A 25395-nucleotide genomic window follows, 5' to 3' on the forward strand; every position below is an offset into this window, starting at 1 on the left:
AGCTTATCATTGCAAATCCAGTTCTGTTTTAAAACATAAGCTTTAAAGTATTTCCAGGAAATGTAATTGATTTATTTATTGTTAGACTGAAACACTCCACCTGTCACCTGTAACCGATTCACAAGTCTGACACAAAAATTGTCTAATGACAATCTTGCTCTAGTAATGGCTACAAGTCTGAGAAGACCAATAATAATTCATGTAACTGAGTCACCCGTAAGATGAGGGTAACATGAAGTGTAAAGTGTACGTTAAGATCCATTTTTCACTAACTGGAGCATTTCTGATGTGGCTTCATTAACTATACATCCATAGTGTAGTGGTTTACACATTTGCCTAACACGTGAAGGCTCCAAATTCCTCTGGGGTGGGATCAGGTGTTAAATAAATAAATAAATCTGCCAAATCAAACATGTGGAGCTACCTGCTGTGATGAAAGTAGCTTTTATTAAAGAAGCAAACTAAAGTCTACATTTAATGACAGGAGTGTGTTTTTCTGGCTCATTTCCATCAATTTCCAGTATATAAAAGCACAGCCTGTAAACTGATGTTTACTGTTGGAAATGAGTGAGGTTTGCAGGTGATCAGAGGGACGAATAGCCTCCTTTTTAATGCAGTAAGTGTTTAATCAATCAAGTATAAGACAGTTTAAAGGTTTATAAACAATTTTTTTTACTGATACAGTTAAGAATATTGATACAGCAATGTAAAGCTACCATAATGCACATACCTATGGACTTATGGGTCATAATGGGCACTAGATGGATTATAATAAATAGTTGAACACAACATCTGTACACAGAAACATTGCCCGATAATCCATAGAAATGTACATATACAAGTACAACATTTATAATTCCATAAATTTACGAATGACGAATCCTCCAGAATAAAATTGATATCATCCAGTATTATGGTTCTTTTTTATTTTTTTGAATTAAACACAAGCATTGACTGAATTTATAAGGAATTATGTACAGATTCCTAAACAAGAAACTCCATAAAGGCACAATTGTCTATACAACATGTACAAAAAAAAAAAGAAAAACTGTCTGGAGCTGACAATTTGGAAAAAAAATTAAATGATTGGTCATCATCATCATCATCATCATCATGAATGTCAGCATCTGTGCTTTGAAAGGTGATTTGCTGAGAAACAAACCCCTGAAAAGTGTTTTCAGTCTTACAAAGTGACAAGAATTACAAAAGGAGAAGAAGTGTTTCCACTTGAGGGTTTCAGGTGGCAATGACCAGTCTGTCTTCATCGTCACTGGAGGCCTCATTATAGTCTTCAACTACCTTCTGCCAGCTGGTCACTGGTGGCGGTCGTAGAGGTGCAGGATCACCAGCTCCTTCAGCTGCAGGCTGTTTGGGGCTTCTTGCTTGACTCTCAGGAGCTGGTGATGGATTCTGCTGGAGGGATTTTTCTCGTTCATCCCTCGCCACAGTCTGTGTGAGCTCTGCTCCACTGTTACCTCCGGGGCTAGCCCTGCTGCCTGAGGTCAGTTCTGGAGAGGAGCTGACCTTAAAAGGGGTGGGTGGTGAACCAAGCCTGTGTTCACCATGAGGTGGCTGTGTTCCCAGAGCTTCAGGGCTTCCCTGCCTCTCAGAGGACCCGGGGAGGGGACTGAGGGTGGACAGAGGGCTGAGCGAAGGAATGATGGCAGGCAGGGCAATATTTACTATTTGCAGGCCTGGGACGTGTGTCTGCGGCCCAGTGCCGCTTTGGGAGGTGGGGTTGGCAGCTAAAACCTGCACTCCGAGGGCAGCATTGAGGGTGAGGCCTTGCTGGGGCAGCAGCTGTGTGGATGCCAGGCCTGTATTGGTCAGTCCCATGAGGTTAAGTGTTTCCAGACCCACTGGCTGGATCGTTTGAGCCTGCAGGCCAGTAACCTGCCCTAGAGGGAAGCAGGGTACAACACTGCTGATTGGTTCCTGGACCACAAGTGGCTGAGTTGGCAAGCTCTCCGTTTGGGGTGGAGTGTTGGGAGCTGGCAACGGGCTCGTGTTTCGATGAATGACGCTCAAAGCTGGGATGGTGAGCTGGACGGGGCCCGCCTGGATTGGCACAAAGGTAGAATAAGCCGCCAGGCCAGCAGGGACCAGCTGGATCCCCCCAACTGGAACCATACTGTAAGAGGAGCGAGATGGCTGCTGAGAGTGCAGGGGCAGGTGACTGAACAGGTGAGTCTGGGTCTCTGCTCCCGGTGTTTGTGATACACCCTGTAGGGGGAAGTGTGAAGGAACTTGAGAACCAAAGGAGGAAGTCTGTGTGCCCCGGTCCACTGGTATACTTGACTCACTGGTTGCCACAGCAGGAGACGCAGAGGTGTCCTGTGAAAGGAAAAAAAATATCGTCACTTCTTGACATTATTTTAGCAAAACCCAAGTTTAGAAGATATCTGGATGAGTCCAGTAGACCTATAGGATTATTCACCTTTGCTCAGAGAATTCAGAGGAGTTTTGTGGAAGTGCCTTGCATGCAGGAGTCAAAGTAAGGGTATGGATAGGAAAGAAGGGAAGCAGACAGGGAGGGATGGAGGGGGACACATGGAGAAAATAAGGGTCTCACCTGGCCTATTTTGGAGCCCTTGCCTTGCACTGGGGGACTAGGGGGCACATCAAAGTCTGGGTAGTCGATGGACATCTGCCTGCAGGGTGACACTGGGCTCATCATGTGCACCGACTCTGTGTCTGAGGTGTAGGACTCTGATGTGGTGGCAACAGGTGGAGGAGAGTGAAGGAAAGCCATTTGACTGCAGCAGGACCCCGAATGCTTGCTCAGGAACACGGGGCTCATCATGGGGACAGATTCGGAGTATGTTGTGTGGGATTCGGGAACTGGAGGCTGGGACAGAGGGAGGGAGATGGAGCTGATCGACATCTGGGCTAGGAGTGCGCTAGGAGGGACGTCAGCCTCTTTGGAAGAGATGTGCTGCGGGCTTGCAGACACAGAAGGATTGGTAGAGAGTCCCGACTCTGCCTGGCTGTCCTCCTCTTCCTCCTCGTTGTCATCATTCTCCTCATCATCAGGACCATCGGAGTCATCTCCATCTGAATCTTGGCGGTCAGCACTGCTCACCTGACTGCGGTCTCCTGCCGAGGAAATACGTGAGAAGAAAAATTGAATTCTTGTCTCTGAAATCTGCTGTACTTACACGTCATCACAGCTAGAAAAAAAACTCATTCACTAAATAACTTTGATTATCATCCAAGATTTCTTTCTTAAAGTGAGAAAAAACAGCACTGAAAATCCCGCTACTCGTGGATGTTTTGTACTGCTGCTGCAGTGTTTCACACCCTACACCACCATACGCCCCTGAGCTCCATCACAGGCAGAGGAGGAAAAACAAATAAGCTGTTAGAGACTTGGACCACAGAATGTTTTCAGGCAGCCTCTCTCTCCCTCTCTTTTTTTCTAAAATTAGATGCAGCAATTTCCTCTTTCTAAACGCTGTGCATGTCGCCCACATACGCTTTGAGTTAAGAGGAAGAAGCTGCATTTAGAATTTCTAATTAGACCGTGGCAAAGCCATTGATCGACATAGCAACAGAGCACAAGCAGGGACACTCCATGTTTTATATTTCATGCCATTAAACTATTAAAAGAAGGGCAATCCTGCTGTTAGAAATCAAAGCTGACTGTATAAGTAAATCTGAATTAAGTCAATATTATATATGCAACTGTAGTAATACAAAACTCATATTTTACAGACAAACTGTTCATCTTATAGAAGTTATGGCTTTTGTGCAATTCCCTCAAGGAAAACCCCGAGGAGCAAAGCACCGTACCAGAGTCCTCAGCATCCTGATCGTCAATTAGACCGTCAGGCACCCCCATCTCCATGCACTTCTTACTGTGGGCCTTGGATTTCATGTGCTTGGTCAGATTGCCTATAACAAAAAGGGAGGCAATGAGGTCTTACGGGTGGGTAGAGCTTGAACAATAGCACAGAAGGAGTTTATGTAAGAGTATGCGGTCTTTGGGAAAGCTCTATGTAAAGGGTGAGTAACTGATAAAGACATTTTTAAATGAACGTGGGTTGCTGACACCAAGTACTGTTCTGCAGTGTCGCGTGGGTAGGCAAGTTCGATAAAGAATGGTGAATCATACTGTCTTGGTTTAAGAGATGGTGGAATAACATTTTTAATTTCACAGCTTGTAAAAGGAAAGAGTAAATTCTTTCAGTTCCTGTGTGTTACAGATACAGAGTTTGATATTGCAAAATCAGGCGTGAGAAAGAGCTATAACTTTTAAAGACATTAACAGAACTACATTTGTTCCTGTTTATACGAGGCTGCACTAATTATCAAAAGACAAGGCAAATGAAAAATCATACATGCATGTACTGCATTTAAAAGGGACTTATACAGCTGCATTGTACGAACTATAATCACATGGCTTTAACACTCACCTTTCGTCTTAAAGGAGAAATTGCAGTGGACACAATGGTACGGCCGGACATCAGAGTGAGTACGGATGTGTTTGCGCAGCATGCTCGGCTTCTTGCAGCGAATCCCACATTCCTCACAGATGTATTTACCTCGCCCACGGCCACGTACATAAACATACTCCTCGTTAGATTTGTACCTGTGGGTTTGAAATGTAACCATGAGCACAAAATCTAACATAATGTTGCTAACATTTTGAATATAATCAGATTGTTCCGTTTCATACCCGCCATCAAATATTTTGATTCGCCTCGGTTCTGTTGTAGTGACCAAGTCCTTGTCTGAATCGTTGCTGGCTTGAGTCTCTGGCTGCACTTTACTTTTGGTTTCAACTGATACAGACTTTTGGGTTACTGGCAACTGCAGGAAAAAGATGATATTTTTGGATGTGACTCAAGAAACAAGTCATCATTACAACATTATGATATTTCAGACTTTGCAGAAAGTTAGTCTTACCCTGGGCATGACATCCTTCAGCTTGCCTGAGTAAGACAAGATGTCCGATTTCCCACTTGTTTTTATGGCTGATGTGTAGTGTATTTTCTTGGAGCTCTGCTTGGAGTCAAACAAAGACATGACCACCTTGGTAGGCAACCCCAGTGGGTTAGGGTTGTTGGGTTTGGCTGTCCAGGTAGCGTATGCTGAAGTCTTCAGGTCGGTCTGTTGAACATGGAGAGGTTTCCTTTTCATCAAAAAACACCATGTGAAAGTGGTGGTGGTCTTCAGGCTGGGGAAAGACAGGCGGTGGCTGTCTTTTGTGTTAACCACAGACACAGATGTGGTCAATTTCACTTGACCACCGTGGAAACTGGAGGGCCTAATTGGGGATTTGGCTGGAGTCCACCTCTGTTCCTCAGCTTTTTCTTGAGGCTTCAGATTGTTGTTGGCTGGCATGGAGGTTCCCTGGCTACCAAGTGTAGTATTCAGGATAGGGCCTGTCTCTTCATGAATAACAGTTATTGTATCTTTTTCTATCCCAGCACCATCAGGTGACATAGGTTTAACATCATCAGTAGCCTCTGAGTCCTTCTCCCCATCTGACTTAACCTGGGGCAGAGGTGGGGCCTCCGTCTCAATGGGACTGTCCACTGGTTCAGTTGTGCACACCTGCCTAACGAGTGTCAGCTTCCGTTGTCGGGTCACCTCCGACATCTTGGAATTAAGATAATTGACTGATCGTCCATCGGTGAGGCAGGCCACACCATGCTCATCTTTAGCTCGTTTTTGGTGCTTTTCCATGTAGATGTCCAAGCTGTTTGCAGGTGACAACATTCGTTTGCTTGATGCAGTGGGTTCCTGCTGCGGGCATAGTGTTACTGATGCCAGTTTCTGCGTGCAATGTAAAGACCCAAGAGGAGTTTGTTCTACAGTGCGGTTATGAGGGCCTCCTGTCTGAGCTTGAGTCCTATCTTTCTTTGCAGTTGTTACAACACGAAAATCACTTTCCACACTGGGAGTCGACGACAGACTATTTTTATTGGGCACAGAGTGAGCAGGGTGGATCTGCTCGTGAGTTATCAAGATCTGTGGCAGTGGTACAGCACTTCCTTGGGTTTGATCAAATGATTCTCTTCGCTGTTCACCCGACAAAACAACCGTCTGTGTTTTACTGTCTGCAGCCTGTTGACTGGGTTGAGCTACATACAAATTTTGGATTACATCAGATGATTTTGAAATGCTCAAAATCGGATTGGCAATTGGTATTGTTAAAACTGGCAGGGCTATCTGAGCTCCCTGTGTGCCAGAGAAGGAAAAGGTTTGGCCTGTTCTCAGAGCTGGACACTGTAGTTGGTATTTGGGCACAAAATGTTTTTTTTCTTCTGTGTCAGCTGGTTTGTTTTGGATGTTCTCTCGACAAACCAAGATCTGGTTTAGTGGTTGTTGTATCTTTTGGCAAATTTGAACCCTTGATGTTTGGTGCCAAGGATGTGGAAGGCCATGGACTTGAGGCTGCTGAGTTGGGCTACCCAAATTAATGCTCTGCACCATTTGCTCATTCTTTTGCAGTGGTGGTTCTTCTGTGTGCAGGACAAAGGGCTGAGGCACTGCGCGCCTGCTAGTAATGTGAATCTGCTGGGGTCTGTTCTGAGTGAAAGAGCTAACATTTCCAATGAGAGGTTTATCTAAAGGAGCGGCAGCTTTCCTAACAGGTTGCTGACTTTCAGGTCCAATTTTTAAAGACATCTGCCGAACTAATGGCCCCCGTCTCCTTTCAATTAGTGGCACCTGGGAAAGTTGGGAGAGTTGTCCACTTTTTGGCTGTCCAGCAGGTGACAGAGATCTACTTGGAGATACATTGCCAGAGTCAAAGGATTTGCTGCGGTAGTCACATGAAATCTCCACAGAGGGTTGAGTACATGTGATCTGTTCAGATGCGGCACGCCTCATCATTCCAGGCACACCAAGGGTATTGAAAGCTGTTGGCAAACACTGAGTCTCTGGAATTTTACCAACGCACTCTCCTCGAGAAGGACTCTCCGATCTAGATGGCTCATCTCTGTCAAAAGAGGCTGAGATGCTGGAGCCACGAGAAAGACTGCTGTCCCTGCTGAGGCTTCGTGAGAGGCTCGATTCAAAACTGGATTCGCCCGATGAATGATCCATTTGAGCCAGACGAATTCTCTTCTTCTTAGGGGGAAGTTTCTCTGCTGGGAGCTTTGACAAACTCTCACTTCTCTGAGGCCAGCTGAACTGATCTGCAGGTTTATCTGCTGGTTCAGCAGTCTGTGTTTCATGTTCTCTGTCCGGTTCCACTGTGACTAAAATCTCAGGAACTTGAATGTTATTTTGACGAACAAGGCGAGACTGATGGATAGGAGTAGAGTGTTCACCAACTGGTGCCACTGTCCTATCAGTGCACTGCTCCTTTCTTTGTTTTCCATAATCTGTGCTCTTAGGTTTTGATATGGTTTCATGGTAACCATCAGTTAAGACACCAGATGCCACATCTGATTTGGGTTTGTTCAGGGGATCCTTCTCCATGCTATCAACAGGAGAGATCCTGTCAATAGACTCTGTCTCAAAGGAATTGGGTCTGCTGAGAGAGTTGGTGTGTCTGATGACTGAAGTGCCGCTGCCTTGCCTTTGCAAGTCTCCTTTAGCAGGGGTACTGATCTGGGTCTCTCGTATTGGCGAAAGTCTGGAATCTGGAGAATTAATGCCTCTTGCTACAAGCTGTATCTGAGGTAGCTTTGGCTGGTTGATTTTGGGTTGTATATCTACTATTACAGCATGGTGAGGAAAATTCCTGTTTGCCAGAACTGCTGGTAGCTCAAAACTAACAGAGCAAGGTGCACTAGTATCAGTTGGAGACTGATCATCCTCATCACCAACACTTTTCATTTTCCTCCTCTTCCTGAATGATGTCTGTTGATCAAGTACCCCTGGCCCAGTTGTGGTTGCTCCTGCTATGGGCTGCTGTAAATTAACATGAAAAACATCTTGGTCAGTTTCTTTGGCAGCCATTGGTTTGTTTTTTGGACCATGAAGTTCAGAGCAGTAGAATTTCTTGTGAGTTTCAAAGTTCTCTAACTTTCTGTACCGGTTACGACACGTTTCACACTCATACATCGTGCCTTTAGTCTGCTGAGGTTTTCTGTTTCTTTCCTGACTGTGTTCAAAAGACCTGCTTCTTTGCATGTGCTCTGCAGAATTGCTTTGTCCGATATAGCCCTCATCCATGGAGCGAACAGAGGGGAGACCATGTCTCTCATTGTGGGAAAAGTCCTCTACTGCTATTTGTCTGACCAAGGTACGAGAATGCATTGCAGGATTTGGGGTTGATGGAGCTGATGAAAATACATCGTCATTTAGTGCACTAATTTTGTCATCACATGACTGGCTGCTGCGCAAAGGATGGGGGACAGCAGCAACATTAAGGGGAAGAGCAGTGTGTCCTGGTGTAGTAGGCATAGAGTTGCTCCTTGTTATTGGCAAACAATCCATCGGTGGGTATTGGGGGGGTACAGAAAGAAGAAATACTGGCTTTGATTTATCTGTGGGAGTGAATGGAGATTTGGGGATGTCTGAGCTGGAACTTGACCTTCTTCCCATTGGTTTAAGATCAAACTGAAAAGAGTCTTTAAATATGTATGACTTCGGGGAGTCTATGCTACCTCTCCTTGAAAGAGAGGTCCTCCTTGGCTTTACACTGTCCAGCTGCTTGTTGTCAACTACTATCTCATTATCAGATATCAACTTTGTAATTCGTTCTTCTAAAGAGCGTGCACTGGCTTCTAATCGTGGACGCATTTGTCCGTCTATCGCCCTTGGTCTCTGCTCATGTGCTACATGCATGACTGAGGCAACCACAGGAGGGACATTAGGAAGAGTGTTCTTGGCAATATCAACATCTACTGGTGGAGTTATCTTTACAAATGGACTGGGTGGACTCATGGCCTGATCAGCACTTTCAGAACGTGAGAAGTAACCTGAATCAGTGCTTCCCAAACTACGTGGACTAAGTAGACACTTAGGCTGTTGCTGCTGAGAAAAGTCTGTTGCTTGTTGCCGCTGAAGCTGAGCGTGCCCACTTAACAGTGGAGACTTGCAGTGTTGGTCTTCATCTTCACTGACGGTTTCTAGTAAGGGATTTGCACCATCCACCCCTTTCAGAGATGACAAGACTGTGATATTCGATCTCAGACTGGCAGTCTGGAAGTCTCGTTGTCGTTGTGCAGCAGCTTGCTCAGGTGCTGCTCCTGTAACTCTCGGACTATCCGCCCTCAGAGGGGAGACATTAACTGGGTACACAACAACTTTTGGGAGTGCAGCTGTTACTTTAGGCTCGTGAGCTCTCTGAGCTGGGGATGATTTGACTGAGTCAGAAACACCGGATAAGTCCACTTCCCCATGGTTGGCTTGTGTTCCACCTGCACTCAGTAAACTGTTTTCAGACAAAGCAGCCACGCTGCTTTGTGACGAGTCGGGGTCTAAGTCGGCAGTGCTACCTTCCTCATCGCTGTCTCCACTCTCCTCTGCCTCTGAATGTGTTCCTGTGGTTTTGTCAGACTCTTGAGATAGCGATCCACCTCCTGATTCGGAGCGTGCAATGAGACCCAGTTTTATGGCATGAGCATGTGATTTCTTGTGTTTGTACAAGTTGCTCTTGGTTTTGAATGAGAAGCCACAAGTAACACAGGGATATGGCCTTTCTCCTGTGTGAGACCTGATGTGTTTGAGCAGCACACTGGGTTTTGCACATGCCCGGTTGCAGTATTCACAAACGTACTTTCCTGGTTTTTTAGGCTTTTGGTCTTTGGAAACCTGTTCAGCACCAAAGGTCATAACAGTGGTCATCTGAACTTGGTTGCTGCCTGGTGTAACTGGGACCTGAATACTGCTGGGAACACTGGCTGAGAGGGACTGGCATGTGTGCACAACTGGTGGTTGGCTTTGTGGCAAAGCACTTGAGCCAGAGGGAACAGGAGCATGAGTTATAGTAGATGGTCCTGCATTAAAGTTTATGTGCAAGCTAGGATTTTCTGGATTGGAAGCAACGGGCATAAAATGCGGTGTAGCAAGGGGAGCGGTACCCTGTGGACCTGTTTGTAGATTTCCCTGTATTGGCGCTGCAATGCCAATGACATTGCCCTGTTTGTCAATATAATAGGTCTGCATATGGGAAGGTTGGGTCTGGAGACCAACATTGACACCTGGCATTGCTGTGATTTCACCACTGGCTTTACCGATGGCTGTGACCTGCATCGAGGCTTTCCTCTCAGCCAGTGTGCTAAAATCAGGCTCCATGGCCTTAAGTAGAACATCAAGTGGAGCGCTGTTGGCGTAAGGATCTCCGTCAAAGCTGGAGTCTTGGCTTTTGCTTTCTTTAGGCTTTAGAGTTCCTTTAGCAGTAATCAGAGTGTCCTCCTCACCAGCTGTGAGCTCAAGCGATGGTGGCCTAGAAGATGATTTTTCCTGCTTCAGCCTTTCAGCCTCAGCAGAAAATGACCCCTTGTCAGGGGACGCTGCAACTGGTTGAGCATACTTTTGGTCACTTTCTCCACTGGGCGATGTTGAAAGATTGTGGGAAGGACTGTTGGAGGAGGAGGAGCAAGAATGCGGAGTTTCCTTGGACGAAGATCCTCGGAGAGCAGATTCAGCAGATGTTTTTGACTGCAGGGGCTTCTTCACTGGAGATTTTGGAATTTTCTTTAGCTGATTCTCTGCAACAACCTTCTTCCTCTTAAGACCCTTTATGCTGTCCGCATTTCTTCGACTGCTGTCAGATAGCCCTGTGGAGACAGAGACAATAATTAAGGTGGTATAATAACCATTTCCTTCATCTCCTCTCTTCCAGTGCTACCACAAAGAGTTAGCACAAATGACATTATTGAAAAAATTAACTTCTACTGCTGACAACCTTGGCTTATAAAATGAGTTTAAATGTAATCTCTATTGGACACAGGAAATAACTAATGCCATTTTGAAAATCATATTTTTCGTATAACTAACTCTTCTTGTTCCATGAAACTAAAACAAAAATGCACACAGGAAAAGAAAAAGATCAACAGCTCACACACTACAGTGCTTCTGTTTTACCCCTTTATAGCGCATGAAGAATGTTTGAAACACACTTTAATCTCAATACCAGCACCATCTTCCAACTGGAAACAATAAAACAAGTAGACTGCAGTCTATTAAAATTACTGACTGTTCTGTTTTTGCTTTATTTCCCACTATTTAAATAAATTAACTACTTTTACTATTAATTCTGTACTATATAAGCTGTGTTATCTCCAGTGACAAATAGTGACACTATTCTGGATCATACTGCACATTTACATGTACATGTGTTATCATTTTAATCCAACTGTAAAACGAATACATAACATTTGTGGTTGTTATATATAAAAATATGTCTTAAACAGCTTTTTGAGAGCTTCAACATTCCAGTTGTGAAAGCTTTCTCTGCAGCCTACTTTGTTTTCCATCAGCTTATCGATAATTTGTTTTATTTAGATAATGATAGACGTATACTACAGTGAAGATACTTCGCCCTCGCACTCGTTAGCTGTGTGACTAATACCACAGAGACCCACGCTTTATTATGCAAGTAACAGTCACTTCTTGCCCTTGTTGATAAGAAATGTTGACCTATGAAGGCTCGGCTGATCAGAAAATGGTGCAAATAACTAGCGTATAACAAAGTACATCTGCGTGCTTACTGAGCTGCATTCTTATAATAATAGGTGCACTGTTTTAAAAAGGGCACACCCATGCAATGGTGTCCCATAATAATGACTGAGGCAAGTGTTTTCATGGGCATGTTGCACAAGAGTAGCAGTGTCACAGCCTGTCAGTTTCCTGGCCTGTGTAGGTATTTCCCAAGATGACTTCAGGGTTCTTTCAAGGGCTTCCCTTTACATAAGTAAATCCATTCTCCATGCAACTAGAGAGGCTTTAAAACTGCCATGCAATCAATATAACAAGGTCTTCTGAACAAACCCTGTTTTTTAAAATAACCTTTTCTAATTGATGCTTAAAAACAATCTTTGTACAAACTGTAGCTAAAAGACATGGGAAAGGCAATATTTATTCATCCAAACTACACAAACCAGTTCTCAAAAAAGGGACGTGACTTCACCACAAGTTTTCCATCATTAACAGTCACTGAGATAAAAGAAGCCCTTTTTGTTAACCTTCTCCTCATTTCTAAACACTCTTATGTTCCTGTAACTGCATTAAAATAATATATTTAATGTAAAATAAAGGCGATCCTTTAGTTATCTAGACCAAGGGCAATTGACATACTTCTTCATAAGGCAGGTTGCCAAAGAGATTACCCTTTGACTTACTGGCAGTGATAAAACTACCTGCTGTACTTTAAGAGGTGGACTGAGATATTTATACCCTGTTTAGAATCACCACCCAATCCCATTTACAGTGGATGATTCAATCAAAGGTTGAGTGTCATTAAAAGGAAAATGCACAGCAGGCTGATTCTCAGGCACAGCTTAGTCAAACTGGCTTTTCTATTTCAATGTAGTTACACAACAGTCCACTTATCAAAGAAACTGTTCGTGTGTTCAGTCGGGGCACAATGGAAAGATTACTGAGAATTTATGCACACAGATCAAAACAAAGGAAACATTTTATGGTAAATACACTGGTCCTTATATAGCGCTTTTCTACTCTTACTGAGCACTTAAAGTCCTCTTAAGCGCACACAGCGCACTCTTCTTTGCCGTTGAGCCCTTTTTACCCTTTACGTACACGCTCTAACACCATCTTGCCCAAAGAAAATCAACACAGAGGGCTACAGGAGCTGTGGATCAAACCCTGATCTTCTGATTAGTAGATGACGCAATTCTCCAATTTAATTGCCGGGTTCATCTTTAGAAGAGACGGATAATAATAATTTATATTTTTTTTTTTATTTCAATTTAACTGCAGCATTATCACATGATTATGAATGGATCGTGAACAAAAAAATAAATAAACTCTATCCACCAGATCGCTGGCAGCCCATCGTGGTTTAGGGGCTGAATTTGGCAACAGCGTCACACACCTGTGAAAGGCTATGTCGTAGGCTCTACATAGATTCACTGCAGAAGTATAAATCACACATTTCACTGGAGACCAGGTAGAAATTACAAGTTCACACCAACCTGGAAGCATCAACAGCTCTACAGTACTTGGTAGTTAAATATCTAATTGCTTTTAAAGAAAACCTTAAAATTTAAATGGGACATTTTTGTGCAACCACATAAACATCTGCCACTAATATCTGCTTTCATGCTCAGAAGACATGATAAATGCATCAGTCTTCACTAAAATAAAAATAAAAAAAACCCCACACATGATGTTTATAAGGGCAGTTACCTCTGCTCTCTTTTTACCTTTAAATACAGTACTTATATCAGGTTTGCAAGCCTTTCTAACATTAGCTGTACCTCTTACAATAAACACGAGTTCAAGCACTTTATTACCATAAAAACCTTAATGAGTCTGCCTGTTTAAATGCAGGATTTATTCATATTAATAACAGTAAATCACTGTTGTTTTTACTTTTTTATTATAATTTTTTTCAGTGTTTTTGCCCGCGTACCCTGAAGCACTTTGGGTTTCCTCTGGGTGAAATGTGCTTGCCGTGCCTCACTGATGTGACCGATGTAATAATCTTTCCTTTCCACATCAGTGATTTTGCATTTATTTTGCGCTTTTTGCTTGTGCTTTATTTTAGGTTAAATTACTTATTTAATTCACTTTAAACCCTGAGGTGGTGAAAGAGAAGATATTCTACATTAAAAATGAAAGAGAGAGCTTTCCTCGCAGTTCTCTGGAAATTGCAAGTTTTGATAAGAGATCTCTTACCTTTCTGTGAGCCTTTGGGGTCTTTAAGCTCTTTCTGTGCCTCCTCGATTTTATCTGCAACACAAGAACAGAAACCATTTTCAGCACAGAGCAGCGCGCTCGACAGTCGAGGCAGTGCAGAATGAACTAATGATTCTGGGGATGCTTCCCACACGGCTGCAGCAGGATGAAGGTCTTTCAAATGAAAAACAGACATTCTTCCATAGCAGAGAGAGTGCACTATTCCATTATGGAAACTACTGTAATCATATGAAGGGGGGCGCACACAAAAACACAATCACGCAGGCACACCCACTTACAGAAAAGAGCAGTACGAGGGTGTTTGATACACAGATTAAGTTTGCAAACAAGTCTATAAGGTGGGTTCGTTGTCATTATCACAGTGTGCGCTCTAACCCACAGATCAATTTGCATATTTAACTGCAGTTTACGCCCCTCGGGGGGCACAAGAGTATTCAATTCAGCTCTTCTATATGTCACAGCATATCACCCACATCCAGCAGGTTAAGAACCTGTTTTTGTATGACCCATATGGATGTGTGGGAGGTGACGCAGTACTGTAATCAATATTAATTATATAGACTGGCTCGTTGTGGCGTGAGTGGGTTATACACAGTGGAATAGAGGCAAAGAGATGAGTTAAATCCTCTGGTTTCCTGCTCCTGCAGGGTCACTGCCACTGGCTGTGGGAGTGAGGAAGGATACAGAATATGAAAGTACATGTCCAGCACTCATTATTTCTAATTTATGTTCAAAACTCTGACTTCTTCTCCAAGTTCAAGCAACAGGCAGACATATTTATTCATTAAAACCATAACAATAAAAAAATTCATATGAAAAATGAAAGTGCAAACTCATTACTTTCAGGAAATCTGATGGACCATTAGCAGCTCTTTCTTCTTTTCCTCACTTTCTATTATGCAAAACATATTCTGAGCTGTTTTGACAGCTTTGTTTCCTGGATACTGCAGTAATTTGACTTTTTTTTTGCAGGCTTCTATAAGCAAAATGTAAAATTCTGCATGCAACACACAATACCAGAGCCTGGCCACTACTGTAGCATGTCCGTGCCTTCCCAAACCATCCATGGAAACTGGATGGAAAAACAAACCCACAAAGACTTCTATGCCCTGCTTCTGACATTAGAGTGCAAGCGGAGTCCTTGAGGACCGGTGGGAGTAATTTTGCACAAATGTTAATGGAGAGTGAAAGAGGATGTTCCTCTGTGGTTCCCAAATTTACAGTCCAATGCCGGGAATACTCAGAGGGGAGGACACAAGCAGGCCACAGAGGAGGTCAGGGATTCTGTCATCATCTCTGTGTGTTTGTGTTACTATAGTCACACCCTTCTCAGTCTCTCTCCCTCTCTATATCCCAGGCACACGCCGCGAATTACATAATGCGTCCCCACCCCTGCACTGCTGTAGAGCAAAACAAAGGCACCCTGCCAGCAGAAACACAGCAACCGAGGCACACGAGGAGAGGGTAGAGCGTTTGTTTATCTGCACATCTTTAACAAAATGGTAGATAGAAAGAGAGCAAAGACAGAGGTACGCATTTGTTTACATATAAATGACCACGTGAACGCCCTTGGCATCCAAAGGCAAAGGAACTGCTGTGTTTTCCTGGCAACGAAGGCGGCACGGTATTTCTCCAAACAGAGAGGATCCCGAAGCTTCCCTCAGAGTCATGGCTACCACGGCTCACCCTCACGGCTTCCTCGTGTAAATATCTGTGCTGCTGCAAACCAATTTGAGATAATAAATGCTTATTTTAGTGGTCGGGAGGTTCCGAGGTAGACTTCAGAGAGCATATGCTTCATAGTCTACACAGCGTGATATACATATGTCTCGTATTAGAGCACGCTGGCAAACAAGGGCGTAAGTGATTACTGCCCACCAAAAATCTTATTAGTGGTTGTGTATGTTAGGAGAGCGGAGTGTAAGCTATCATAGAGCATATTCTTCTTCTTACATAACAAGCTGCAAACACGACCCCCTCGCGCTGAATGACACCCATGAAGTGGAGCTCTGGAGCATGGAAAAGATCAGGAAACCCCAGCGTGGGTGAATGGAAAGGGGCGAGGCAGCACTACCTTCAATAAGGACGAGAAAAATATTCTACTCAGAGCGCCCGAATTATTAAACAAGCAGGGAATTATTATGGGGTTGCTCATATTTGCCTCATTATGGCTGCTGGGGTTGCTGAGGTAGTGTGGGTGAGGGCTACATGTGGGCTTTGCGACCATCCCAGTGCCATCTAAAAGAAAAAATTGGTGTAATTGTACCATAACCTCAGCAAAAACAGCACAAAGGAATCCATACAAAATGTTAGTGGTGATGAAAAGCAGAGCGCTGCATTGTGTAACATGACCACAAAATTTGAAGGAAGCGAGAAAACCAAAAAGACAACACAGTTTGAGGACATTAAAGTCAGACAGAGCCACTTATAGGGCAACTGCTTACAAGTGTGGTTTTAAACAGAGCATAGAAGGGAAGAAAAACTATTTGTAGGATCCTTGAACTGCTTTTTAAAAACACTGTGCTGTACATACTCCAATTCTTTTGGCTCCTTCTAACCATTAAACACAAAAAAAATGATCATCGCCCTTACAAAGCACATTGGGCTGCTGCCCTGGGAGTTTGGTGCGCTTAAGTAGACTGTACTGTAAGCAAGAGGCTTTAATAATTTAGTGGACCATGGATCGATATGCAACTTAAACATGCAGTGGTACTTTGTCTTACTTAAATCACAAAGGAGTCTGATGTGCAGGTTGTTCTGTTCTCCTACAAATGAAACAACAGGACAGCAGCGAAACGCAGATGGAAGTTCGCCCTCAGTCTCGAGGGTGCCAACTCCTGATCTTTGATCTATAAAACGTGATATCTCAGGATATGATCAGGCTGGGAGAGGCCCGAGTGGGCGGGTGCATGTCAATTAGGCTGAGGTTAGTGGGCGAGGGAGTCAGTCTCCTCTCTGGTTGCTGTCATGACAACCACAAATCTTTAATGCCCCCCCCCCGCTCGACATCTTCCAGCCCACTCCTCTCTCTGTGCTGTCTACGATGACTAGGAAATATGATTACCGTTACCCCCAGGGCAAAGATGACGTAACGGCAAAGAAAACGTTCACACCTTTCGATACCAGCGCCCACCTGATGTGAGTTTACAACCTTGCACTTATGGTGGGGGGGGAGGAGTGTTGGGTAGGAGGGGAAGCCCATCCAAACAGATGAGCTGCAGATCTAAACATGATCTAAACTTCTAAAAAAAACAACCTATGTCAAACTAGATCCCCACCCTCCTAATGGATAATAATAATATTACATTTCACCCTACATCGAGCAGCATCACAACTGCATCTCCCTGGCACTGGATCCCCGCTGAGAGTCCCTCTGCCTGTTGGCCAACAAATAACCACCAGGCTCATACACCCTCCTCCCGTCACTGCCAGCTTGTAAAAATTCATATTTTACTCAACAGCCTTCCCTGCTGGGCCTCGCCGAGCCAAATGGCGGCCATCGACAGCACTGTGGCAGCGTTTCATGGCAGCCATATGCACAAAATTCACGTGTTTCAGATGGCCCCAACAGTTTGGCTTCAGCTTCCCCTGTTATAGCATCAAAGATGTGTGCGTGTGGGGAGGGGGATAATTGTTTTTCACAAAAACAGCATCTGCGAGGGGTTTGAGGTGTCACCAGCACACCAACGAGAAGCCCGAAAACTGCTGCTGGACCATAGTTTGAGCCGTCTTTTTAATCACGTCTGAGGTACTAAATTAAAACAAATTCTGTGGAAACGGTTGGTGTCGTGTCCGTGATAGTTCGATCCAGATAGGTGGACTGAAGTGCCTGAAGCTGATGTGTGGATGATAGCAGGAAGCAGGAGGACAGCGGGCGCTTATTGCTGGATCAAACGGGAAAGAGGAGAGGAAGAGGAGAAGGAGAGCGGAGATGACAAGATGGGATTCGGCAGCTGCCCCCCTCTTCGCTGTCACTGCGCGGGAGGGAGTTTGGGATTATGTAACTCGAGCACCTCCACCAGCCTGCTGTACCCACCCGGCTCTGTGCAAACACTCACTCACACGCTACCATCAAACACCCATCAAAGACACCCTCACACTAACTGATGCATGCGCTCACTCACAGACGAGGACATTTTCCAACTCCGTAAAAATGGGCAATCGATGGTGATAATTAGTTGAGCAACCATACGCTAATTAGCAAATAAAGCACACTGATCATTTATGCATAATTAAGTCATTTATTAAGGAATATATGGTACTCCACATTCCCTTCCTCCAGCTGGTTTTCTCTGCTTTGTTTACAGATCATTAACTAAATAATATTAAAAAAGGTAAATGAATTCATGAATTAATAACAATTTAAAAGAAACAGTAGATTGACTGAGATTAAAAACAATTTATTGCAGTCCTGCTTCGAAACAGCACTAAAGCATTGAACCTATTCAGGTAACTGTGGGTAAGACATTTGCTGTTTAGATAATGTTCCTGCTTTTGTTTGTCTTGTGCAGCTTTTAAAAGAAATCTGGCAGTTTCACATTTGGCTCAGGGGGCCAAGAAATCAATTTATTGGCAAAAATTATTAAGAAAGGATTGTCAGCATTAAGTGAGAGATAAAACAGGCATATACGGTAGAAATCAAAGCTTATGTCCTTTAATTGATTAGATAACAGACAAAATCCACAATTTACTTTATTTCCTCATAAAATATTTAGAAATCTGCTCTCAGTTGTGTCTCATTTGATACCAATTCCAACAATATGGGTTCCTGAACTGTTTTTAAGGAAAAATTGGCAACATAAACATCTTTTTTAATTACTATTACTTTACTTGCAAAAAAAGATTAATCAACAAAGTACTTAGCAGATTAATGAAATTAGTATTTCAGCTGTGCTGTACGTAGCTTCTCCTTACAGTCTTTTAATTTGGTTCCCTCTGATTAGAGCAGGATTAATAGACAGAAAGGCTGAAATCATGCCAGTTGCACCAGCTGTAGGAAATAAAGCCGTCTGCAGCCAAATAGGGAACCATTTCAACTCTGATAAACGCCCGGTTTGTTCTTTTATGTAATTATAGTTTAAATGACAGATGTACAGGCAACAATATTTTCTCTTCTACAGAATCCTGATCGCTCCCTGAATGGCTTCATTTGACAATGACGCTATTATTAAACATGGGCATCCCCTCGTACAATACTCATAACAACAGCTGGCAGATGCATGAGCTGTGCAGAACTCGCCGTCACCTTTAAAGGCAGTCTGTCGATCTCATCTTTGTCTCCTCCAGAGGAGAACCTGAGTTTTTGCTGTCCTCAGCAGCTGACCGGTGCAATAAGTGTCCATAAGGGTTGTCATCAGTGCGTGACACATTCTTTATCATCGCGGACACACCCGTGAAAACAGCCTGCCGGCGGTCTCGAGCAGGGTGAGCCAATCTGAATGCAGAACTGAGACTGAAACGACTCGAAGGAAGTACAGCTTGTGCTTCCTGAGTGACCGAACAAAAGATGAGGAAGCGCAGAGGAATCCCCAATCGCACTGAGTGTCCCATTACCCTGCAGTCAATCATCATCACCAGTCAGCTCAGCGCGATGCGACTGCCACTCCCGCTCCCTTCCTCGCATTAGCTCCCTCTCACTTTATCAAATCTAATCAACACAAAAGCACAGACACAGAGAGAATGATGGGAACACCTAACACCGATGAAGAGGGAGAGAGCATAAAGACTCGGGACAAAAATCGAATCTAAAATCTAATGCGGGTTAAAATTTCTTTAAAGTGTTTTTCTGCTTGATTTCTGAGATCAAATTTCTGGACGGATTCTTAGTTTATACTTGAAGAAGGTTCAGTTTCCTCTGTTGCCGTTAAGTCAGGTCTTTGAAAATAAACCTTTCAACTGCATAGCGTGATACTGCGTGTGCAACACGTTTCATTCTTTTTAGGACTGATTATTTTAATTATGGTTATTGGCACGTTAATATTGATACACCAGTTAAATATTTGAGGTTTCCAAAAATTTAAGCAAATTTCAGTCTTTAATCATTGGAATATATATATATATATATATATATATATATATATATATATATATAGCATAGTGGTAAGACTACACGCCTCTAGAGCGTCACAAAATTGATTCCCGCCTGGGGCATCTGTATCCAGTAAGGGTCCTAAGGCTAGACCCCCCCCATGCGAGCCTACTGCACACACATGCTATGGCAAGGGGGAGCCAGGACGACAGGTCAGGGGGGAGATATCATCACTCCCACCTGAGATTGGGTAGCAAGCCCCAAGTGTGATAGACCACTAGGATCGTTGAGTGCAAGGCTACGAGATATATATCTTTTTTTTAAATTAGGAAATTTAAAAGAAAGTAATGTACTGAATGCATGTGTTATAAATGTATTATAAATTTACATATATATTATGTAAATGTATATAATTTTATTTATGTATATACATTTTAAAAATGATCTGCCTCAGGTGAACACTAACATAAAATAAGCCTATTTTTATGATGAAGTAGAAATATTTCATAACAAACGAATTTTACAAAATTGTAAAGACTGGACTCGATTGTTTTCTTTAAAAGCAGTCTCTGTACGCATTTAGAAGTTGACGAGATGAATGTAGTTCATAAAGGTAAATGCTTTTAGTCATCTAGATGCAAAATGTTGACTATTTAATATCTCACTGCCTCCTTTGATCTATTTTTTTTTCCCTAATAAATGTTTTCAGTGGGTCTGGGCTACGGGCTGGACATAAACTCTTAATACAGATGCTGTGATGTATGTAAAATGTCTTGCTGTAATAAGTAAGTCATTTTATGGAAAAAAAACCCAAACCAAACCTCATCTGAATAGCAGAGAACCCTTTAGCATTAACGGTGGCTGCACCGGGGCACAGGGAGGTCAACTGTGCTGCTGCATCCACACATGCAAAGTAAAAGTTTACTATGCAAATAAAACGAATAACAAGGAAAAGATCCAGAAACAGACTGTGTTACTGGTTTTTGAGTGAGCCGCAGAATCAGGTTACAAACGTAAAGCCGTCCCAGTGCTTGCACAGACTTGTCCCTTACAGAGATTCCTTCTGATTTTCTGACTCCTTCAGTTATATTGCGTACCACAGATACGTGGCTGTTATTTGCATATTACTTGGAGAAATGCTATGTTTTAATTGCTGGGACTGTTTGCCCTCAGAGTCAAAGCAGAGACTCCTTCCCAGTTTTTACTTCTGCAAACCCCATTTATATCTGAACAAATACGTTTTTTTAACCTAAAAATAAATATTTTAAAATCATTATTTTCTCTTCATGTTTACATTTTACGCAGTGCGCCATCAGTTTTTTGGAAAAGTGGTTCAGGGTTGCTGATCCTCATCCTATCCTGCCCCCCCCCCCCCCCGCAGCCTGGAGATCAGCTGCTGTCTGCTAAACATCCCACGAAGCGGGGGCGACAAGGTGGAAGGGATGTGGATGAAGGGAGGCAGGAGTAGAGCTGTTTACCGTGTTGTTTATGAGCAGCGTGTTGAGTGGAAGTGACAGCAGCAGGGCAGGTAAGAGTTAAAAAAAATATTTTAAAAACCCCGGCATCAACTGGAGCTTCAGGCGGGCAGCTTTTAATAATGTATCACCATCAAGAGAGGAGAGATGAGGATCTTATACACAGGGCAGCAAACACACACACAAGCTGAACAATGCCGTGACAGAGGTGCACTTGTCTTAGTTACCTCTAAAAATAATGCTAATAAGAGCTAAAGCTACTGCATCCTCACAGTGATGAAGCTGCAAACACCCAGTCAACAAATGAAAAATAGATCACACCCTCCCTCCTGCACACAGACAAAGACAGAGGTTTGGTGCGCTATCGGTACAGTACTGCTGCCTCCGCAGGAAACTGTAGGTGGAAGAAGCAGCAGACTGGAGGCCACTGATTATTGGGACCGCGTGGGCACCCTTGTGAAAAATTGATATAACGAGAAACCTACCGGGTGGGTAGAAGAGTGCGTGTTTGTGTTCATGTGTAGGGGTTTTTAATGGTGCGGGCGGAGATGAACGTGAACGTGAATATTATCCTCTATCTTTTTCGGTCCACGCACGCATTAAAAACCTTCTCCCCCAAAAAGCTGTATGCACCAAAATAGACGAGAGAGAACCAGACTTCCAAACGCAAAGCCAAGACACGATAAATGATGCGTTCCATCCCGCAGCTGCAAATCACGGAAGGTGTCAAGCTCGTTTTGTAGAAAAATTATTAACAAGCTACCCAAGAAAATTAAGATGCTGCTGCAGTTAATATCCCAGATTTATTATTTGTTTCTAATTTATTCCAATAATTTCCTCTAATATTTACTTTAGAAAAAAAAAAATCAAGGTAATTTCTACGGTTTATGGTTTTCCTTAAAACGAATAGAAAGAATTGACAGATACAGGCACCAGTTTAGCTCACTGGTTGAGCAGATGCCTGTATGACTTATGGCTGTGGGGCAGCAGCCAGGGGTCGAGTCCGGCCTGCAGCCCTTTGCTGCATTTCTTACCATGCACTCGCTCCCTCTTTGCTGCCAAACTGTCAAAAAAGATAAAAAGCTCAAAAATAATCTTAAAAAAAAAATTTGAGTCGTGCAGAGTTGTGATTTCTCTGGATCTCTGCAGATTTGTTTCACTGTTGGTCAAAGCTTGAAAAGTTGTTCCTTAACCCTTGAACCAAAATGCGAAGTCAAAATTGCATTGAAACACAAATTTAACCAGGTGTCAGAACTAAAACAAAACCAGACCAAAAAACAAAATATATTCAACTTACAGAGTTTTAAAACAAACAAAAAAAACCAGCAGAGCCGTAGACGTACTAGCACTAAAGTAAAAGTGGAATCAGGTTTGGGTGTAACAGCTGAAGTTTCTGGTCAAGACTTCCTGTTACCGTTTGCAGTCCAACCATGAAAGCAGATAAAATTGAAAAAGATAAATCAACATCAGAATAAGCCCAATGATTAAAGACATTACTTCAGCCAATGTCTGTTTGTAGAAATTATTCACCTGCATTCAGTCAAAGCTGATTGGTCGGTCCTATTCAGAAGACTTCCAGTACCAAAAATCACGTCTTATGCCTTCAAATTCCACTTTGTTGTTCATATGCTGAATCTGTTTATATATAACATACTCTCAATATAACACCACTATTTAATTTCAATGAAACAACTACTTTACACACGACTGCGACTAATTATTTCATTTTGTTTCTATTAAAGATTCATTTGGGTTTTAAATCCGTCACTTAATTGTTGGGTTGAAAGCATCGGAAACTAGTGAGAAATTTCCATTAGAGCCATCCAGAGCTTAATACTTTACACCGTGCTTACAGTGATTTAATACACCGAGGGAAACATTTAACATGTGAGAAGCTGAAATCAAGAAATATTTAATCAGCCGTAGAAAGCGTTAGGACCATCAGAGATTTGGTTAATCAGCATTAAATTAGTATTAAAATATTATTCGTCACATAAAAACACATGCACGGGCTCGCCCCGGGTTATTTATCCATCGATCCATCGACCAGAAGCTTTTAGTATTCCCAGTTCCCGTCTGGCTCTCGCCGCCGACCGAGCTCTCTCAGCTGGAACAGCTTCCCCCTGCAGCTACGGTGATCTACCACAATAAGAGCACTCAAACCCCAACTAACAACAACTCTTCTCATGTTCGACACCATGTAAACTCTTAAATATGGAAGTAAAGTTTGAACTATTCATTTGAAAAGATATTAAAATGCTTATTCAATCATTCAAACCACTAAAATCAAATCAAACTGTTATCAGTCAATTCCTGATTGTTTCAGCTCTAGCACACATTTCCTGTTCTGTGAGGAAAAAAAACCCTTAAAAACCCTTAACTGAACTGTGAGCAACTTTTCAGTTTGGATTTGATGTCACCGTTTGAGCCCGACAGTTTCACATAAGACGTGAAACAGTCACTGAAATTTAGCAGCGAGCTCTCAACTGTACACAAACACCCACTTCTTTCTTTGAGGAGTCTAAAAAAAGAAGAAACTGGAAGTAAAAACAAGCTGCATGTCAAACTGCATCCAGTCAGCGTCTCGAGTTCCCCCTGGCTGCTGAGGGGCTGTGACACAGAAGAAACAACGCTGCAGCAGTTCCGCTTTACTGAGCTTGGCGACGGACGGCCGATGTGGCGTCAAGCGACGCCTCGATGGGCCGTGTGGGACAGGAAGCACATTTCAGTCACTTCAGCGTGAAAATAAATTTTGCACACGTACGGTGAGCTCCGTGCGTCACACAAGCAACAAGGAGGAGGAGAGGAGGTAGGAGGCAGGGGGGGACCATAAGAATTTGAGGTTTTGAAAGACCTTTAAGGCATTTAATATTCAGATTAATGCAATCAACCCACCTAATTCAATTCTCATTATGATTTTTTTTGCTCAGAGCAGACCACGCTACCTCAAATTTAAGCTTTTCAAATATGATCCTTCCTTAAATTTGTCTTGAAATGAATTAAAACTGAATATTAGTTAGTTTAGCAGCTGTTCTTGAGCTACTTTGTCATTATTACTGCAGATTTCCCATCTGTTTATGGACTTATATTTGACATAAACACTCACTTAGTATAACTAATGCCGAGCATTATATATTTATTTACTTTTGGACAAAATATTAGCAGGCAAATGTTCAGAGCAGGGGAGCATTTCATCAACAGGAGGAATAAAATGAAAGAATATTTTGATGATGTTGTGACAGTAAGAAAATGAATACCTCTCACACATCTGGACAGTAAATCTGAAGCTGAAGTGAGCAGGTAGTTATCTTAGTATGAGGTTAATTCTAATTATAGTGGGAAAAACAAGCTGGAAATAATTGTTAGTTCCACACAGGACCAGTATCGTCCTCTCCAAATCATGCTGGTACAGTCAGCAGTAAATAATAAATGGACTGGTACTTATAAAGTGCTTTTCTACTCTCACTGAGCACTTTTTAACTACAATTCAGCCATTCTTACAAACACAAACATTACTGTGATGAATGCAATGAGGAAAACTTGGGTTCAGTGTACTGGGGTTGAACCGCCTCTTATCCTCACTGAAGCTATATTGTATTTGCAGCCAGCAGAGGCTCTAAGACGTTACTGGTCCTGCAGAGGAAGAATGAGCAGCAGTCTGTTTTTCTTTGTTTTGCGATGGCTTGTTTTTACGGTGGATAATGTGTGATAATGTGGTGCGATAATGCGGATTCACTTCGTTTCCTTCTGTTTTCGCTCTTTATGCTAAGCCAAGCATCTGCCGGTTCGAGGTGTATATGCTTACTACGCACGCACACCTGTCAGAAATAAAGTAAATAAGCATATTCGCCAACTATACCTCCAAGCGGCAACAGGAAGCTAAATGAGGCTTATGAATAACCAAACTAAATGCACAAAGGTGCAAGCACGTTATAGCCATCACAGTGTGCGGTCAACATTTACTTAACAGATGACAAGAAATCCACAGAATATTTTTTAACCACTTTAAAAAGACGTCACCTCCAGTTTGCAGAATCTGTGGTGCAGGGTTTTCACTATTTTTTGACTAAAGGCAAAACAATGATGAGGAGGGGGAGAAAAGCC

General features: G+C 42.9%; 1 protein-coding gene across 4 annotated transcripts in view; it reads right to left on the reverse strand.

The window, feature by feature from the left end:
- Positions 1-602: 602 nt before the first annotated feature.
- The window catches only part of hivep1 (HIVEP zinc finger 1), a 65651-nt gene continuing 40858 nt past the window's right edge, over positions 603-25395 (reverse strand). For all 4 annotated transcript variants that reach the window (XM_004569189.5, XM_076879582.1, XM_012924137.4 and 1 more), the window contains 7 exons: positions 13768-13821; positions 4909-10685; positions 4679-4812; positions 4416-4591; positions 3793-3894; positions 2573-3096; positions 603-2334 (listed from right to left, as the gene is read on the reverse strand). In XM_004569189.5, coding sequence (XP_004569246.1) covers positions 1237-2334; positions 2573-3096; positions 3793-3894; positions 4416-4591; positions 4679-4812; positions 4909-10685; positions 13768-13821 — 7865 coding nt within the window. In that variant the 3' untranslated portion in view covers positions 603-1236. The remainder of the gene's footprint in view (positions 2335-2572; positions 3097-3792; positions 3895-4415; positions 4592-4678; positions 4813-4908; positions 10686-13767; positions 13822-25395) is intronic.

Source organism: Maylandia zebra, linkage group LG22, assembly GCF_041146795.1.
Source record: "Maylandia zebra isolate NMK-2024a linkage group LG22, Mzebra_GT3a, whole genome shotgun sequence".
Lineage (NCBI taxonomy): Eukaryota > Metazoa > Chordata > Actinopteri > Cichliformes > Cichlidae > Maylandia > Maylandia zebra.